At 45.2% G+C, this 20,936-nt stretch overlaps 1 protein-coding gene across 3 annotated transcripts in view; it reads right to left on the reverse strand.

Annotated features, from left to right (window-relative positions):
- ATRX (ATRX chromatin remodeler) overlaps positions 1 to 20,936 on the reverse strand; it is a 453,401-nt gene that overhangs the window by 145,963 nt on the left and 286,502 nt on the right. For all 3 annotated transcript variants that reach the window (XM_030208839.1, XM_030208838.1, XM_030208840.1), the window contains exon 21: positions 11,446 to 11,621. In XM_030208839.1, coding sequence (XP_030064699.1) covers positions 11,446 to 11,621 — 176 coding nt within the window. The remainder of the gene's footprint in view (positions 1 to 11,445; positions 11,622 to 20,936) is intronic.

The following is a 20,936-nucleotide window of genomic DNA, read 5'->3' on the forward strand; positions in this document are numbered from 1 at the left end:
GGTAGTTTAAAACGAACCCTAGTAGCTCGAGCACACGATTAGTCCTCTGCATGGACTCCCAAGCACTGTCCTTCGAGATGCTCTTCAGCAGCCAATCGTCGAGATAAGAGAGCACAAAGATACTTACCTGTAACATGTATTCTCCAAGGACAACAGGCTTCATATTCTCACAAGTGGGTGACGCCGATCCACGCCACCCGATCCAGCTTTTGACATAGTAAAAAAAAGAGAGAGATTCCATGGAGCGAGAGCCGTACTCCACCGCACATGCACAAGTGACTTCCCATCCGTCATTCGAATGCAGTCTCCTCAGTTTAATACTAAAGCAAAAAAAGTAAAAATACCCAAGGACACAACTCCAAGGGGAAGTGGGTGAGACTGTGAGAATATGAAGCCTGTTGTCCTCAGAGAATACCTGTTGCAGGTAAGTACCTTCGCTTTCTCGAGGACAAGCAGGTTGCACTCTTCTCACAAGTGGGAATCTCTGGCATCCAGGCTCACCCAAAACAACTAACATTGGACAATTGGGCCTCGCAACGGCGAAGACATAACACAAATTAACATGAAACTACATACAATCTGAATGAGGGTGCAGCCTGGAACAGAATAAAACAGGCCTAGGAGGGTGGAGTTGGATTCTAGACCCCAAACAGATTCTACAACACTGACTGCCCGAACCGAATGTCACGCTGGGTATCCTGCTCAAGGCAGCAGTGTGATGTGAATGTGTGGACTGAAAACCATGTCACAGCCTTCCAAATTTCTTCAATGGAGGCTGACCTCAAGCGGGTTACCGATGCAGCCACAGCTCTGATATGAGCTGTGAGATGACCCTCCAAGGCCAGCCCAACCTGGGCATAAGTGAAGGAAATGCAATCTGCTAGCCAAATTGAAATGGTGCATTTCCCACTGGCGACCCCCATCATGTTGGGATCAAAAAAGTTGGGTAGCTGTCTGTGGGGCCTTGTTGGCTCCATGAAATAGGCCAATGCTATCTTAAAATCCAAGGTGTGCAAACTGCTTTCAGCAGGATGGACATGAAATCAGGGAAAGAATGTTGGCAAGACAATCGACTGGTTGAGATGGAACTCAGACACCACCTTCAGCAAGAACTTAGGGTGCATGCGGAGGACTACTCTGTTGTGATGAAACTTAGTATAAGGTGCATTCACTACTAAGGCACGAAGCTCACCAATTCTATGAGCTGAAGTAACAACCACCAAGAAAATGACCTTCCAGGTCAAGTACTTCAGATGGCAGGAATTCAGAGGCTCAAAAGGAGCTTTCATCAGCTGGGTGAGAATGATGTTGAGATCCCATGACTGGTGGAGGTTCGACAGGGGGCTTCGACAAAAACAAACCTCTCATGAAGCGAACAACTAAAGCCTGTTCAGAGATGGGTTTACCTTCTACATGTAGCTAGAAGGTTGTTAGGCTGTATAGAGAGAGGTGTGACCAGCAGAAAAAAGGGGGTGTTGATGCCCCTATATAAGTCGTTGGTGAGGCCCCACCTGGAATATTGTGTTCAGTTTTGGAGGTCGTATCTTGATAAGGATGTAAAAAGAATTGAAGTGGTGCAAAGAAAAGCTACGAGAATGGTATGGGATTTGCGTTACAAGACGTATTAGGAGAGACTTGCTGACCTGAACATGTATACTCTGGAGGAAAGGAGAAACAGGGGTGATATGATACAGACGTTCAAATATTTGAAAGGTATTAATCCGCAAACGAACCTTTCCAGAGATGCGAAGGCGGTAGAACGAGAGGACATGAAATGAGATTGAAGGGGGGCAGACAAGAAAAATGTCAGGAAGTATTTTTTCACGGAGAGAGTAGTGGATGCTTGGAATGCCCTCCCATGGGAGGTGGTGATGAAAACGGTAACGAAATTCAAACACGCGTGGGATAAACATAAAGGAATCCTGTTCAGAAGGAAGGGATCCACAGGAGCTTAGCCGAGATTGGGTGGCAGAACTGGTAATGGGAGGCGGGGATAGTGCTAGGCAGACTTATACGGTCTGTGCCAGAGCCGGTGGTGGGAGGCGGGGCTGGTGGTTGGGAGGCGGGGATAGTGCTGGGCAGACTTATACGGTCTGTGCCCTGAAAAAAAAAGACAGGTACAAATCAAGGTAAGGTATACACAAAAAGTGGCACATATGAGTTTATCTTGTTGGGCAGACTGGATGGACCGTGCAGGTCTTTTTCTGCCGTCATCTACTATGTTACTACGTGGATGATAAGCACTAACGTGAACTCTTACGGAATTGGTGTTGAGACCAGACTCTGATAAGTGTAGAAGGTATTCAAGCAGGGTCTGTGTAGGGCAAGTAAAGGGATCTAAGCAAAAAGATCCACCAAAAGGATGCCACATGATTTGAAAATCTTGCGGACCATGCCCATATTAAGAGACCACTTGTGCGGTTGCATTATCCTGCTCTGCCTGTCGGCCAAGGTCTTGTTTGCACCCGCCAGATAAGCAAGTCAAAGGAACATGCCGTGTTGGCGAGTCCAATGCCACATCCAGATGGCCTCCTGACAGAGGGTGTGATTCAGTGGCCCCCTGCTTGTTGGTATAATACACTGCACCCTGTCTGTTTGAATGAGAAGAATCTGATGAAATAGCCTATCTCTGAAAGCCTTCAGAGCGTTCCACATTGCTTGAAGCTCCAGGAGGTTGTTCTAAAGATTTGTTTCCTGGGAGGACCAAGCTCCTTGAATGTGAAGACCACCTACAAGAGCTCCCCAGCCCAGGAGAGATGCATCCATTATCAGCACTTTTTGTGGCTGAGGAATTTGGAATGAAGTCCGTTCCAGAGTCAAATTGGATCGAATTGCCCACCACTGAAGAGAGCATATAAGCTCTGGGAACACTTGGATGACATCTTCTAGACTTCCTGTGGCTTGATACCACTGAGAAGCAAGGGTGCATTGAGTTGATCTCATGTGAAGACTTGACATGGGTGTAACATACATTGTGGAAGCCATGTTGCTCAGCAATCTCAACATCTGCCAAGCTGTGGCCTGATGTCCGCTCTCGTCTCCAGGAGGTAGGCTCAAACCCTCTATGTGTCGAGCAGGGCTCCTAGGAATTCCAATCGCTGGACAGGGTGTAGATGGGACTTGGAGTAGTTTAAAATGAACCCTAGTATGTCTAGCACCCGAATAGTCATGCGCATGGACTCTCGAGAACCGTCCTCTGAGGTGCTCTTCATCAGCTCATTGTCGAGACAAGGGAATACATGCACTCCCAGTCTGTGTAACGATGCTGCAACTACCATTAGACATTTGGTGAAGACCCTGGGAGCCGACACAAGGCCAAAAGGCAACACGTGGTACTGGTAATGATGTGTTCCCAGCCGAAATCGAAGATACTTCTGGTGGGCTGGAAGTATCGGGATGAGAATGAGAGTATATGTATCCTTTAAGTATAGACAGCACAGCCAATCGTTTTTCTGAATCAATGGGAGAAGGGTGCCCAGGGAAACCATCCTGAACTTTTCTTGGACTAGAAATTTGTTCAGGGCTCTTAGGTTTAGGATGGGACCCATCCCCCCTGTTTTCTTTTGCACAAGTACCTGGAATAGAATCCCTGCCCTTCTTCTCCTGGTGTAATGGGATCGACCGCATGGGCCCTTCAGAAGGGCGGTGAGTTCCTCTGCAAGAACCTGCCTGTGCTGAATAAATGAGCTCTCAGTGGGCAATTTGGAGGTCTGAGTTGCCAATTGAGGACGTATTTGAGACAGACTGAAGAAACCACTGGTTAGAGGTTATTAGAGGCCACATTTGGTTCAAACATTTTAGCCTCTCTCCCACCGTCAAGTTATCTGGGACGGACACTTTTACTGTAGCTATGCTCTGCAAGAGCCAGTCGAAAGCTCGTTCTTTGCTTTGATGAGGGAGCAGCAGGTGACTTAGGCGTATGCTGTTGACATAAACGAGCGCGCTGGGGCTGAGCCTGAGTAGGCTGACGAGCCGGAGTGTACCTACGCCTAGAATAGTACTAGGGACCGCCCCTAGGCTTGCCGAAACCCCTCCTAGCTCAGGAGGTAGATGCAGAAGGCAGTATGCTTCTTGGTTTGGTCAGCAACCTCCTCAACTTTCTCTCCCAAAAAGGTTAACCCCCCTGGCAAGGGGCATCCGCCAGCCGCTGCTGAGCAGAGTGTTCTAAGTCAGAAACACGCAGCCATTAGAGTCTGCGCATTGCTATACATTGAGCAGAGATTCTGGAAGCCATATCAAAAAAGTGTCATAAGTGCCCCTGGGCAAGAACCTTGACACACCTTCTGCTGCTTGACCAACTGGCAATAAGGCTCGGCCTGCTCCAGAGGGAGCGCATCCACCAAGTCCGACAGCTGTTGCATTGAGTTTTGCAAGTAGATGCTCGTGAAGAGCTGGTAGGATTATATACAGAAGATGAGCATTGAAGCCTGGTACATCTTCCTCCCAAAAGAATTCAGGGTTCTAGCTTCTCTGCCTGGGGGCGCCAAGGCACAGTCCCTAGTACTCCTGGCTCTTTTGAGAGCGGACTCCACCACCATAGAAATGTGAAGTAACTGAGGCTTTACAAAACCAGGTTCACTGTGGATCTGATACTGGGTGTCAATCTTCTTGGGCACAACATAGGGGACTCCCCAGTTCCTGACGAGAACTTCCTTGAGTACTTTGTGAAGCGGGGCAGTCACAGCCTCTTTAGGAGGAGATGTGTAGTCCAGGACCTCAAGCATCTTAGCCCTGGGCTCATCCTCCACTTCCAAGGAAATGGAATGGCTTCACCCAACGTGTAATTAAACTCTGGAATTCGTTGCCGGAGAACGTGGTGAAGACGGTTAGCTTGGCAGAGTTTAAAAAGGGTTTGGATGGTTTCCTAAAGGACAAGTCCATAGACCGCTACTAAATGGACTTGGGAAAAATCCACAATTTCGGGAATAAAATGTATAGAATGTTTGTACGTTTGGGAAGCTGCCAGGTGCCCTTGACCTGGATTGGCCGCTGTCGGGGACAAGATGCTGGGCTTGATGGGCCTTTGGTCTTTTCCCAGTATGGCATTACTTATGTACTTAATAAAAAATGGAAATGAAAGTCTCTCCAGAGGAGACTGTCTCCATTCAGGTGGAGGGAAGGGTTCATAGGGGATCCCATAAGACTCATCTGAGAAGAAATATCTGGGTTCTTCCTCTGAATACTCCTCCTTGGTGTCAGATAGTATCTCCCTATGGGATTGCTGAGACCGAACCTGCCTCAACACCGGCTCCCATCTCAACTCCAGTAAAGCTTCCTCCACCAACGTCGAGGGGGTAACGACTTGGGTGGCAGTCGACACTGAGGCCGCTTGTGTCAGAAGCTGCACCGAAAGCTGAGGGCCAGGCAGGGCCACAAGGGGGAGGTACGGCAGGCGCAAGCACCCCCGATACCGATGCACACCACTGCATAAGGCCATCCAGCAGCTCTGTGAGCAAGGCCCGGTTACGCTCATCGAGGGCCGACACTGGCAAAAGATGGGGTGCCGGTTGAGGCGCAGGATGCAGAACTGCTGGGGTCGATGCAGGAGGATCTGACAATGGACGGTCTGGGGGGGGGGGCTGCACAGCAGGAGGCCTAGAGACAGGCGGAGACCCACTTGATGCCTAACTGCTCCCAGTATCTAAGGGTCTCAAAGCAGCCATGCTTATCGATGCTCCCGATGCCGGTGCAATGCTCGATGTAGATGCGGACGTCGAGGAACCCTGACTTGGCTTCAAAAATTCTCTTTCATTGAGCATCTCGGGAAACCTGGGTCCTCTTCTTCATGCAAAGACAGAGAACATAGTTAGCAGGGCTACAGTCAGGCATAAGACACTGCAGACACCAAGAATGGGTGTCTTTTCCCAAGATAGTCAAACTGCACCGGGTACAGCATTGAGCCACTGGAAGTCTTCATGGACATGGACAGGAAAACCTCGTTGGCTAAATTAAATGACTCAATTGTGTCTAAAAAAAAGGGGCAAGGCACGGAAAAAAGGAAGGGAACAACCCGACCAAAGTCAGGGCCTAAAATCGGCCCAATGACGACGGAAAAAAGAAGAAAACTTAAACCTGGGCAATATAAAACTAATGAATATAAAGAACGGGTTTGAAAAAGGTCCAAATAAAGGAGCGACAAGAAAAATGAGAAAAATTAGCCTAAAGGAACTTAAAAGCTTTCAAGAACCGGACGCGAGAAGAGAGGACAAAAAAAGCACAGCTTCTCCTCACATGGAAAAAAAAGAGAAGTGAGGAGACTAAGTTCACAAGATGGGCAGGAAGGCGCTCGCGCATGCGCAATGGAGAGCGAGTCACGCTCTACAAAGCTTCTTTTTTACTATGGCAAAAGTCGGACAAGGCGACACTGATCGGCATCATCCACATGTGAGAAAAGTGAAGCCTGCTTCGCCTCGGAGAGCACATGGACTCCCACTCTGTGTAGCAACTGTGCGACTACCACTAGACATTTGGTAAAAACCCTGGGAGCAGACATCAGGCCAAAGGACAACATGCGATACTGGAAGTGATATGTTCCCAGGCGAAATAGCAGATACCTCTGGTGGGCTGGAAGTATTGGGATATGTGTACATGCATCCTTCAAGTCCAATCGTTTTCCTGAATCATGGGAAGAAGGGTGCCAGGGAAAACATCCTGAACTTTTCTTTGACCAGGAATTTGTTCAGGGCCCTTAGGTCTAGGATGGGACACATCCCCCCCCCCCCCACCTTCTTTACAATCCACACCCTTCTTCCCCTGGTGGAATGGGCTCATCTGTGTGGACCTTCAGAAAAGTGGAGTTTTTCTACAAGTACTTGCTCATGCTGAGAGCTGAAGGAATGAGCTCTCGGTGGGCAATTTGGAGGTTTCTAATGTCAATTTAGGGTGTATCCGAGACAGACTATTTGAAGAACCCACCGGTCGGAGGTTATAAGGGGCCATACCTTCACTGGAAAATCTTCAGCTTCTCCCCAACCAGCAAGTCATCCAGGATGGACACTTTGACAGCGGCTATGCTCTGTGGGAGCCAGTCAAAAGCTTGTCTCCGCTCTGACTGGGGAGCAGCAGGGGCCTTAGGCGCACGCTGTTGACCAGAACAAGAACGCTGGGGCTGAGCCTGAGCATGCTGGTGAGAAGAGATGGCATATTTACGCCTCAGAGTAGTGGGTGCCCCTTCTCATCTTGCCAAAAGATCTCCTAAATGAGGAGGCTGATGCAGCCAAGTCATCTAGGTAGGGAAACATGTTCACTCCAAGCCTGCGGAGGGATGTTGCAATTACTGCAAGACAGTTTGTAAACAGACTGGGCATTGATAGGGAGGACAGAGGGCAGAAAGCAGTACTGATAGTGGTATTTCCCTACTTGAAATATGAGAGATTTCTAGTGATAAGGACATATCTGTATGTGAGTATAAGCATCATTTAAGTCCAGAGAGCACTGCCAATCTTGTTTCTGAATCATGGGAAGTAGGGTACTCGAGGAAATCATCTTGAACTTTTCTTTGACCAGACATTTGTTCAGGGCCCTTTGGTCTAGGATGGTACAATATCCCCCTGTTTTTTTAGACATGGTTCATAGCAGATCACAAAACAATAAAAAATGAGACAGAACCTCAAGAATTACATACTACCATGAAAAACATCATAATCGATTATAAAACTAAATCATAAACTCCAGGCCTTTCGAGACTGACTTCATTATAGTTTGTATGGAGGATGGGGGAGAAGGCTGGAGGGGGGGGGGGGGGGGGGGGGGGGGATTGGGGAAGGGAAGCTTAGGAAGGTTTTTAAAGGTAAAGAATTCCATAACAAAGTAAAGATAATGGAGAGAAGAATTAAACAACTTCTTAAACCTTGTTAGACGAACTGCTGGAAAATTTAATAACATGCTGTCACGAGTTTTCCTATTGCTAATCGAATGACCATGCAAAAATGGTACAAGTTCATACAAATACAATGGTGCAACTGTGATTAATATAAACCTGGCTCTAGCCTCAACCAGTAGCCAGTGCAGCCTAACCAGCAAAGGAGTAGCTGATGTAAATTTACCTGCTGAAAATATAAATGTCGCTGTATTCTGAATGAGTTGGAATCGTTTTCCAATTATCTTTGAGCAGACATTATAGATGATGTTACAATAATCTAACCTTGATAAAATTAAAGCCTAAACTAACAATCTTGCCTCACCAATCTATTACATTTCTTTGAAGGGGTGAACAAACACGTGGATAAAGGTGAGCAACTAGATACTGTATAACTGAATTTTCAAAAGGCGTTTGACAAAGTACCTCATGAAAGACTCCAGAGGAAATTGGAGAGTCATGGCAGGGCTGGCGGAACATGGTAAGCAGGGTATGCACAAGCAGGGGGGGGGGAGGTGCCAACATTTGGTGGGCGCTAGAGACTTTTATTGACTATAGAGTCCACGCTTCGCTTGGATAGCACCAGGAGATTTGTCTCAATTTGTGAGAACCTTTGAAAGAATATCTGTATATGCCAATCTGTAGACCCCTGAAGAAGGCCTCTTTGGCCGAAACACGGACCGTGTAGGGTCTTGATTTTGGCTTTTTTACATCCGTGACTTTAGTTTGGTCTTTCTGGATATCTTCCGGTTTTTTTTTGTTGTTTTCTCCCCCGCCCCCCACAGCAATGCCACCATCTCCCTCTCGCGTACTACTATCTTGCCGCTCACCCTGGTGGTGTAGTGGTATCTGCAGCTGCAGGGGCAGGAAAGAATCCCAGTCTTACTTGCCCGCTGTCACTACTCCGTCTCCGGCACGCTCCACTTTTCTCTGTGCCGTGGACAGCCCCGCCATATTTTAAAAATGGCTGCTGAGGCTTCTGGCAGGAAGGGATAGGAGGTAGTGTACTAGTGTGGATTAAAAACAGAGTGCGGTTAAATGGTCAGTATTTTCAGTGGAGAAGGGTAGATAATGGGGTTCCCCAGGGGTCTGTGCTGGGACCGTTGCCTTTTAACATATTTATAAATGATCTGGAGATGGAAGTAACTAATGACGACACAAAGTTGTTAAATTGCAAGAAGATTGTGAAAAATTACAAGAGGGCCTTACACGATTAGGAGACTGGGCATCCAAATGGCAGATGACGTTTAATGTGAGCAAGTGCAAAGTGATGTACGTGTGAAAAAGGAACCCGTACTATAGCTACGTGATGCAAGGCTCGACATTAGGCGTCATTGACCAGGAAAGGTATCTAGGTGTCATCGTTGATGACACATTGAAACCCTCTGCTCAGTATGTGGCGGCAGCTAAGAAAGCAAATCGAATGTTAGGTATTATTAGGAAATGAACGGAAAACAAAAATGAGGTTGTTTGTATCACTCCATGGTGTGACCACACCTCGAATACCATCAGCAATTCTGGTCATCACATTTAAAAAAAGATACAGTGGAATTAGAAAAGGTACACAAAGGGCGACGAAAATGATAAATGGGATGGGACGACTTCTCTACGGGGAAAGGCTAAAGTGATTACGGCTCTTTAGCTTGGAGAAGAGACGGCTGAGGGGAGACATGATAAAGGTCTATAAAATAATGAGTGGAATGGAACGGGTAGATGTGAATCACTTGTTTACTCTTTCCAAAAATACTAGGATTAGGGGGCACTCAATGAATCTACAAAGTAGTACATTTAAAATGAATCAGAGAAAATATTCCTTCACTCAACTTGTAATTAAACTTTGAAATTTGTTGCCAGAGAATGTAGTAAAAGGAGTTAGCTTAGCGGGGTTTAAAATAGGTTTGGACAACTTCCTAAGTCCATAAGCCATTAATAAAATGACTTGGAGAACAATCCATTGCTTATTTCTAGTATAAGTAGCATAAAATGTATTGTACTGTTTTGGGATCTTGCCAGGTACTTGTGACCTGGATTAGCCACTGTTGGAAACGGGATGCTGGGCTTGATGAAACTTCAGTCTGCCCCAGTATGGCAATACTTATGTAATCTGAACTTATCAGGATAAAATAATTTTGAATTGTTCTCAACATCTTTAATGTGTGGAATGATTTCTTGGTTACAGATTTTACGTGATTAGAGAATGTCAGTAGGCTATTAGCCTCTAAACCCAACATTCTAGAATAAAAGTGAAACAAGAAAGTATTTACACAAAGAGAAAAGTGCAAAGGGAACTTGGAGGAACCAAACAACCAGAGAAATCTAGTTTTTTCTGGAAAACTTACAACAAAGTGATACAGCTTCTTTGGCCAAGACTGGTCAAAGAGTGTATGAAATAACACCTCAAGTAATTCAAATATCTGACCCATACGGTAATGTGGCAAGAAGGAAGCCCACCTTGAACTCAATTGGGAGCATGTGAATCACAGTTTTAACTGCTACAAATACTTCTGTCAAATATTGAATTAGAAGAATGGAGACATATCCCATTGCTACATTTCAGTTTTCTTTGGGAATATGCTTTGTTCCCCCAATAAAACCATTTCCCCCTGAAATATGCAGAATATAGTGTGTTGATGACCTTAAAAAAATCCAATGCATGCAAGTGTGGTATAATGACAAAACAAAATGTGAAAAACATTCTCAGGGGTGTGGAGTTTCCATAGCCATTGTATATTCCAAGTTCTGTCCTTAGTAAAATTGTTTCTCTACAAATCTATGCACATCAGTACTGGCGCCCTTTATACAAAGGCCATCCAACATGTTATCTGTACTAGATACTGATGTACTTGATTTATACCAATATCATAATGCAGGGTAGCCAACTGGCATCTAATAGGCTGAAGTTTTTGCGAATGGTAGTATATCAAGTTATTGTAAATAAATAAATTGATCATTTGCATGGGCCCGGAACTGCACCACTGCAGGAGGCTCAGAGATGTAAACTCTCCCCCAGCCTAATATACCTTGGGCAGCAAGACACTAGCAATACAAGTCCAACAGGCTGTGTGCTCATTTCTTGTGTTATAGCTATTCTTGAAGGTTTCCATCACTGCCACTGCTCAGGAGCAAAGTAGGCAAGAGGATGCAGAGAACCTAGAACAGAGGCACTAGGGTGGGGAAGACACCCATCAGAGGAGTCAGGTGTGAGAACTAAGGTAATAGAAAAAAAAAAAGAGTGGCTCTTTGGAACTGTGTACACTAGTTTTTGTCTCTTGGTCTGTTATAGGTTGGCCACTCCTCATATAGATGAAGCTCTACCTTTGTTCTGATATCCTTCCCCATTGTGCGTTTGGTAGGGTACACCAAAGTTTTTTGGTCCAGACACTAACATACTTAGGAGTCATCTCAAGGCTCACCTGCTGAAATATATACCCAAAGGAATTTCAAATGGTCCATGAGTAGCAGCAGTATGCTATAGAATTCTCTGAATCTTATGACTATGATGACCACTGTGAAAATCAAATTCCCAACTACAACTTAAGTACATATACACCAAGAGACAACAAAAAGCAACATAGGCATCAACATACCTGAACACATCCTGCCAACATCTCATACAGAATGTGAGCACGCTTTTTCATAACACGAACATCCACCATGGTAGAATCTGCACACTGACCATTCTGGATTGGATTAATAAATCGATTTCTGAATTCCTTCACAGAACCAAGCAAATTTTCCTTAATAAAATTTACCATGCAGTGGTCTGAAAACAAAATTAAAAGATCATCAATTAAGGTTTAAAGTGCAAGTTATCACATAACTCAATTTTTACTATAAACAAATTATCTGAACTGCTTTGAGCTAGCAGTTTTCCCACCTGCTCCTTTGGACCTACAGCTCAATTAGAACCTGGCCTGAGATCTGGTGCCAAGCACCATTAATTTACAACTACCCAGGGATTTCCAACTATTTTATACTCTATCCCAACTTATTTTAGTTCAATAATTATACAGTCTTCAGTCAAGGGTCATGCTCCAAGGATTCTTCCAGTCACTTGGTGTTGCCACTATGCAGGAACTATGAATCTACCTCTTCCAGAAGCTGTGAACACTGACTCTTCAACAGAGAACTGAATCCATGTACCCCAAGAGGAAGGAAAGATGGCTTCCACTATAAAAGCAATTCCCTTGCTTACAGAAAAGCAATGTTAAGGGGGCTATAATCCAGATCACGAATCTAAGGCCATGGAGAAAAATAATTAAAATGGGTGAATTTGGGCTTGCAGGTGGTATTCAAGAAATTAAAAATAAAAATAAATATAAAAAATGGGGTCAGGTTCACAACTAAGGGGCATGCTTTATACCACCATATTTTGCAATGTAGAGAAATCTGATTCAGATCATCCAGGTCTGCAGGGGATGGGGATATTTCAACAAACTATGTCTCAGCACTGGTCAAAGCAAAAAAAAAAAAAAAAAAAAAGAGCGGGAAGAAACTGCCAGGTTAAAAAAACCCCAAAAGGCTGATATACTATGTATGCATGGATTAAGAGAATTACAAAGCAGTCTCTATGAAGATGGTTAAGGGGGAGACATAACAGTACATTTTCATGAATATGCATTAGATGAATTTTTAAATGAGACTCAGTGTATGTAAATCTATGTTCTGAATATTCATTGCACATATCCTGAAAACCAGACTGATTTGCTATACCTCAGAAAAGGTTGAGAATGACTGCATCATACTAAACCCCTGCTGGAATTTTGGCTAGAACTCAAATATTCCTTTATTTCTAATTTTTTTTAGAATTTAAAATTACATGCTAAATAAAGAAAACACAGCATTATCTAAGTTTGTGCAGTCTGTGATGAACTAAAAAAAAAACCCAAAACAAAACATTCCTCAGAAATAGCAGCTAACTCCCTTCCTCCCCCCACCCCCCAAAAAATAATAAAGAAACCAGAAGCAGATATGTAATGGAAATAAAACATTTAATAGGGAAGATCACCGCTTTTCAAAAGGCATAAAATAACATTTCAAAAAGAAGGCCAAAGTCACACACTGCAAAATTTTAACAAAGTGGTCAAACACTCTTAAATTTATAAGTTGTTTTAACCAAATTCAGGAATTTAGATATGGGGCACAAATGTGCACATCCAATGTCCAGCCATCAAATATAAAAGGAAACTGCAACAAAAGAAGAAGTCAAAGCACCACTACAGAATTGGCTGTCAGTATATGCAAGAAGAAATTTAGATCTTACCTGCTAATTTCTTTCCATTAGTCCCACTAAATCTGTGGGTTGTGTCCATCCACTAACAGATGGACACAGAAAGAAAATAGTCCTGTGTAATTTGTCCCTTATGGGCACCATGCAGGCTCAGCTACTCAGTATTTCGACTGATGAAGCAAAGGGCAATGTAATATCTTCTTAAATTATCAGATTGAAAGCATTAATGTTACCATATTGTGCTCAACACATTTGAAAAGGTTAGCCTATGGGAGGAAAATGAAACTTAAAAGGGAATTATACTAGTGAAAAAAAAATTGACAATAAATCAGGGTGAGCCTCAGGACTGCTCTTGTGGGATCAGTGATGTGCTGGGAACTTTTTAACAATAGGCACTCTCTTCGGGCATAGCCAGCCCTGAAATTTGGGAGGGCCCCAAGGTGGACTAGGGGGAGCAACATATTCCTCCCCCCCCCACCCAATGCAGGCACACTAGGCATACCTTTGCTGGGAGGGATGGCGAGCCCCACCAGCCAAATAAATGGACTACCGCCACTCTCCACTGCTCATTTCTGACTCTATGCAGCATGCCAGGAATTCTCACACATACTTGCTTGAGAGCCAGAAACAAGCAGCGAGGAGCGGCAGCAGTCTATTGGCTGGCGGAGCTTGGTATTCCTGCCAGCAAAAGTAAAAGAGTTCAGAGACGCCAAGGGTGGCCCATCTCAAAGCTGGAAATTTACCACAACTATGAAGGCTGAAGGTCAATGAGTGAGGTTTTTTCTTGTGAGTATCCATACACATATTGCAAAAGTAAAAAAACAACTTTTACAGAGTACATCCAAAACTTAATTATTTTCTCATTTCCATCTTCCAAAATTCCAGACAGCAGATGTACAGAGCAGCAGGACCCAAAGAAGTGCAAAACAAGTAAAGTCAGAAACACAGTTTATATCTAATTATTCAACCACCCTTAGGATTTACCTTTGGGTTTAAAAAGCAAAACCATGTGCATGTAAGGACTGGATTTTAAAACAAAGTTTAAAGCAAATTCCCGTAATATGTATTTACTGGTAGCAATAATGAAACAGTGATAGAATATTCACATAGCAAACAGCCTGAGCCGACAGATTTATTTTCCATTGAACATAATAAACTTTGTATGAACTTGGCAGCTAACAGTGTGCTGAACAGGACAATGTTGGCACATTTAGACTGGCTCTTACAGCATTGCATAAAGGAAGCATTTCCCTCATTATTCAATACCTCTCTGTGAAATAGTAGTAATAAAAATAGGCAGTGCATTTTTATAATATACACCTGAAATTCACAAAACAAAAGGAGCAAGTTCCCACATGTCATCTTTTTCTTTTGAAGTAAGCACAGGAAAAAAAAGAAAAAGATGTTAAATGCTCCCAGGATTTTTCAACCCAATTATTTTTTATAAAATTGTACTTATAAATAATAAGCCTGATGGTTAAGCACCTGATTCTCATAGTAACATAGTAGATGACGGCAGAGAAAGACCTGCATGGTCCATCCAGTCTGCCCAACAAGATAAACTCATATGTGCTACTTTTTGTGTATACCTTACCTTGATTTGTACCTGTCCTTTTCAGGGCACAGACCGTGTAAGTCTGCCCAGCACTATCCCCGCCTTCCAACCACCAGCCCCGGAGACATGTTGTCTGTTTTGGTGGCCCTTTATTATTTATTTATTTATATGTAATGCTTATACCCCGCACTTTCCCACTCAATAGCAGGTTCAATGCGGCTTACATATTATATCAGCTAAACAGAGTAACATACGGTGGATGCAGATGAAAACATCTCTGAATGAATACAAGGAGTCCCTATAAGCAGAATTAGGCGGTTTCCTGCGAACCGCTGTGGGATTTTTTTTTTTTTTTTTAAGGCTCTTGGGTTGGGCAGTTTTCCCTAATTTGCCTGGTCACTGTTCTGTTGGTCCAATTAGACCAATAGGAGGCTGAGGGAGGCAGGATCCGAGCCCTTTTTAAATGTCTGCAGGCGTGGCGCGCTTCTCTCTCTGACTGGGACTCGGTGAGGGAAATAGTCACGGACGGTGTTGGCTCTGGTGGCGGGTCCCCTCCTGTCCTGATCTGCTCTCTGAGTCAGAGAGCAGATCATCAGGAGTGGGACCTGTGGCTCACCACCAGAGATGAGGAGGCAGAAGACAGTGTGCAGTAGCACACCTGCAGCACAGCAGAGACTGAGTCAAGTCAGGAGAAGGGGGAGAGAGAGGGGCCTGACAACACATCATCGTGGGGATGGAGAATGAGGGATCCCGCAGTACACTAGTGTTGGTCATCAGCATCAGACTCGGCGCAAGCAAATCGTTGCGTAACGTCTCCCCAGCCCCTCCCCTCCTGCCCCCTGGGTGCCCTCCCTGAATGCACCTCAGTATTTCATGGAGGTCTAATGAGGCAGGAAAAATCCCCACTCTTTCTTGCCCGCTGATCTGCTGCTTGCTCCCGCTTTTTCTTTAAAATGTCTGCTGCAGAGGACTGCAGCGGGCCAGAGACATCAATCGGTGGCCTCTCAAGAGTTCCGCGGAAGTCTCGCAAAGCCGCAGTTTGAAATCTCTGCAGTCATTTTAAACAAAAAGCAGGAGTGGGCAGGAAAGAATGGGGATCTTTCCTGCCCCACTAGACCACCAGGTAGTACTGAGAAATGTTGGGGCCCAGGGAGGGACTAGGGCACCCAGTGCTGGAGTAAGGAGGTTGGAGGAAAACAGGAGACAGGATGAGGTCAAAAAGTTGAGGACAATTTGTTCAGTCTCTATTTCCCCTCCCCTGCTCAACCATCATCCAAGTCACTCAAAACAAAGCAAGCAAGCAAACAAACAAACCAACCAACCTAAGAGCTGCTGCACCCACGTTGTCACTCTTTGTTGTTGGTAGCATTTTTATTTAATCTCACTTATATTTTCAAACATGCCAGCTTATGCAGCATATAGATGTACACAGAGGAAGTATAACAAAATAACTTTTCATAGGTAGAGTAGTAATTTGTTATAAATCGTAATCAGTGTGTCATTTGGAGGGCCTGGCTATAGGGAGACCATAGCACGCGTTGTAATTGTGAAAAAAGAAATTTTCTCCTGGTAAAGGGCCACTAAAACAGACATGTTATGAGAATCAGGTGCTCAACATTCAGAGTGTCTATTTATTTATTTATATCCCACATTAAAAATGATTTAGGTTGAAACCTGGGAGCATGTAAAATCCTTTTTTCTTGTACCTAGATCAAAAGAGAACGCTGGTTTATGGGAACCTTTTCCTTTTGATTTGTGGAATGCAGTTGTATATTATAAACATGCACTTTAATATTGTTTACTACTACTATTTATAAGAGAGATTGAATATAGATGCATCCTGGGAATAATGATGGCTAAGGGAAAGCAGCAGTAGAGGTGTTGGAGCTGAATGGCATTTATGTTTTCCAAATGATGATGCATAGCTTGATGGGATGTCCTTGTTGTAAGACGAGCGTAAATCATTTCTTAGCTTCTTGTTTAAAATCAAGGAGGAACAAATCTGGTGGAGGGAAAATGAGTTCAGCAAACAAAATCAAGCCTTAAAACTATTGATGTCTGGTGCTGGTTGGGGGTGGGGGGGGGGGGGGGGTGGGGGGGGGGGAATGTATAAACAGGACATACATGGAGGGAAGAAGGGAAAAGGGGAAATACAGCACAGTCTCAGCCTGTAAAAACAGACGCTTGCCTTGCTGCTGGGTGGGCGTATGGATGATTTATGATGCTGATTATGCTTATGCTGCTGATGGTGCCGATTATGAATATGCTAATTATGATTATTTTGATGCTGCTGATGGTTTTAATTATGATGCTAATTATGATTATGCTGCTGCTGATTATGATGTTGCGCGACTCATTTTCCGCTAAAGTCGCTATGCTCACATTAGCCCCCTCCTTAAATCACTTTACTGGCTCCCTATCCGTTTCCGTATTCAGTTCAAGCTTCTCTTATTGACCTATAATTGTATTCACTTTGCCGCTCCTCAGTATCTCTCCACTCTCGTCTCTCCCTACGCCCCCCCCCCCTCGAGTACTCCGTTCTGTAGATAAATCTCTCTTATCCGTCCCCTTCTCCTCTACTGCTAATTCTAGACTCCGTTCTTTTTGTCTTACTGCACCCCACGCCTGGAATAGGCTTCCCGAGCCTATGCGTCTAGCCCCGTCTTTGGCCATTTTCAAGTCCAAACTTAAAGCCCACCTCTTTATCACTGTTTTTGACTCCTAACCACTACTCATTGTCCTATCCTTCAACCTCACCTATTATTCCTTTACCCTTAATTGTTCTGTTTACCTGTCTTATCTAGATTGTAAGCTCTTTGAGCAGGGGCTGTCTTTTTTGTGTATGGTGTACAGCGCTGCTTATGCCTTGTAGCGCTATAGAAATGATAAATAGTAGTAGTAATTATGACTATAAGGCTGATTATGCTTATGATGATTATGATGTCGATGTCTACAATATTAATGTTCATATCGACCTTATTAATATTAGGCTATTTTTTGGGCTTTTAGGCTGGGAAAGTTTTTGCCATCTGGCAACACTATTCCAGGCCAGCAGAGCCTGGCTGTGACTGTACATAAGTATTGCCATACTGGGAAAGACTGTTGCAGGATGCGGCTCTGTACCGGCAGCTCTTTTTCTTTTTACCGCTCAAGAACCACTGCAGGAAAGAGCTACGGGTTTGAAGCGGGGGGGGGGGGGGGGGGGGAAGAAATGGGTCATTGGAGGTGAGGGAGTCAGAAGAGACTAAACAAAAAAAGGAATTTATACTGAGGCACATGAGGAAGATAATGGGGGCACCTGGTTCAGCAGCATTTGGGAAGGGGGGGGGGGCAATGCCTGCCCCTCATCCCCCAAACTACGCCCATGCTACGAACAATGAAGAACCACAACGTGGATAGAGCAGCTCACCTGCACCTCCTGGCCTCTTCTTCTGCTGCAATTTATCTTTTTTAAGCAGTGCTGGCACACATCAGGGGGTCTTCCTTCAGCCTGTCCCGCCCCCGAGAGCTGAAGACGACCCCGGGATTGGCTGAAGCAGCCTGGTCCTGCCTTTTGCCAGAACTACTTAAAAAAATTAATTGTGGCACTAGCAGAACAAGAAGAGGCAAGGAGGTGCGGGGGAGGGGAGGAGCAAGCGCAGAGAGGAGGGGGGAGAGAAGATGCCTAAGTTACAGGAGACACCGATGTCAGGAGGGTACCGGAGTCAGTTGTTAAACAACTGGCTCCCAAAATGTCTTAAAAATCTAACAAACGACTTTGGTGAGCCAGTGCAAGCCATGACCAGCACACCACTGGGTGGGACTAAAGAAAAGAAAATTAGCAAATAAGATCCATATGTCTCCTTCGCATCCTCACCAGACCAGTCCAGAACTTGTGGGTTGGGCTGTATTAAAGCAGTACTAAAAATGGAAGGTAATTAAAAATTCTGTTATATATATGATATGATATGAAATGCTGATAAGGGAGAAGAATTGAAATGGAATGAATAAGGAAAGGACCATATATTCAGCAGAATAGTTAACCACAGCTTGTACTTGCACGACCTATGGGGGGGTGGGGGTGGGGAGGGGAACCACAATGCCTGAAAAACAGCTCCAACAAACCTATAAGGATGAATGTTGAGGGAAGAAAACTTGTTGGTCATCAGAACTGTTTGTTTCCAGCCCAAACTAATCTAGTTTCCAACACTGTCACCAAAGACAACAAATGCCCTCACTCCACAATACAAAGTAAGCCAGATCCGAGCATAAGTCACAAAGGTAGACCACGTGCGAGCCTGCAAGAGTGTGGCAATAACCTTATTAGAATACCCCTTGTCCCTCAATTGCATCCTCTCAAGAGCCAGGCCGTAAGACCAAAGCGGCAAGGATCTTCCATAGTTACCGGACCATGAACTAACAAGCTCGGAACCCGAGGCAAAGGAAGAGGCGCGCCCACCAGCATCCGCCAGAGATCCACGTACCACGGACGCGTTGACCAATCTGGGGCGATGAGAATCACCAATCCTCGGTGCAGGCGAATCCAAAGTAGTACTCACCATATCAAGGGCCAAGGAAGGAACACAAACAGGAGATCTGAGGGCCAAGGCTGAGCCAGGGCATCCAACCCCGCTGAGCAAGGATCTCTCCTTCTGATGAAAAAGCAAGGGACTTTGGCATTTATGCTTGACGCCATGAGGTCCAAGCCTGGAGTCCCCCATTTGGCACAAATCTGAAGAAAAACTTCTTCTGCCAGTTCTCATTCCGCCGGTCGATTTGATGTCTGCTGAGGAAATCGGCTTGTACGTTGCTCTGACTGGCTACGTGAGCCGCGGACAGCAGCTCTAGGTGGCGCTTGGCCCAGTGGCAGATCTGAGACGCCTCCGCAGCCAGGGCCCTGCTCTGAGTGCCGCCCTGACGATTGATATAGGCAACTGCTGTCGTGTTGTCCGACAGAACTCGGACAGGAAGTCCCTTCAGCGTCCTGAGGAAGGCCAGAAGAGCCGGGAATATCGCTCTCAGTTCCAAGCGATGGATGGAGCATCTCGCTTCTGTGGTGGACCACAGACCCTGTGCATAGCGTCCCTGGCAATGAGCTTCCCAGCCCGAAAGGCTGGCATCCATTATCACTAGACACCAAAAAGGAAGAGCCAGTGGCATTCCCTGCTGCAGCAAGCTGTCGGAAAGCCACCAATCCATACTGCGCTGGGCAGCAGGAAGCCACCTTAGTCTGCGTTGGTATTCCTGGGAAATCGGACACCATGGCTGAAGCAGAGCAAGCTGCAGTGGCTTCATGTGAGCTCTCACCCAGGGAACCACCTCTATGATGGCCGTCATCAATGCCAGGAGCTGAACAAAGTCCAAAGCTCGAGGGCGAGGCATCTGCAGGTGGACCTGATTCTGAAGCTTGAGACGCCTGTTTTTGGGAAGAAAAACGAACCCTGAAGCCGTGTCGAACCGGACCCCCAAATACTCAAGAGGCCAGGTGACTTTTGGGCATATTGACTACCCAGCCCAGAGTCAGAAGAACTGTAACAACTCTGGCTGTGGCAAGTCGGCTTTCGTCTGCCGAATCCACTCTGATCAGCCAGTCGTCGAGATAAGGGTGAACTCTGATACCCCCTCGCCTAAGAAAGCAGCCATCACTACCATCACCTTGGAAAAAATCCGAGGGGCAGTTGCCAGGCCAAAAGGCAAGGCGCGAAACTGGAATTGCTGGCTCAATACCGCAAACCGGCCTTGAACCTGTAACCTTTGGGTTAGAAAGCAGCCACCTTCTAGGAAGAGCCATTCTGTTTCTGGATTGGAAGGTTAGAAGGTCAGCTGGATGGATAGGTAGGGGGACTAGAAAAAGCAAAGAATGGAACATATGAATTGTAACTAGCAACATCTGAGATTCACAGAGATAGCCAGCAGGCAGAATTACCCCGGATCTGTGCATCAACTACAAAGGAAAATAATGGACTCCCCTTGTCTCTGTCTTTATTCTAACTATCCCGTACCAACCAGGATAGGATCAGCGATTCTTAGGAAGCACACTGACTTCAAACATAACAGGGGAAAATCACCAAGTAGCCCACAGCATATGACTAAATCCTCTGTGCTATACTAGAACCTAAAAAGAGAGGAGAGGACTAGGAGGGCATCTGGCCCTCTAAGTAAGCCAAGCTTATCATTCAGAACAATGCAATTAAGGAAGCCAGGGTAAGGTGCTGTTAGAATAAGCAGCCTTAGAGTTCAGGACTGCACCCCAAAGGAGAAACACAATTGTTGCATAATACAAAGTGCAATGCAGTCCAGCACAGATGTGGAAG

Source organism: Microcaecilia unicolor, chromosome 7 (genome assembly GCF_901765095.1).
Source record: "Microcaecilia unicolor chromosome 7, aMicUni1.1, whole genome shotgun sequence".
Classification (NCBI taxonomy): Eukaryota; Metazoa; Chordata; class Amphibia; order Gymnophiona; family Siphonopidae; genus Microcaecilia; species Microcaecilia unicolor.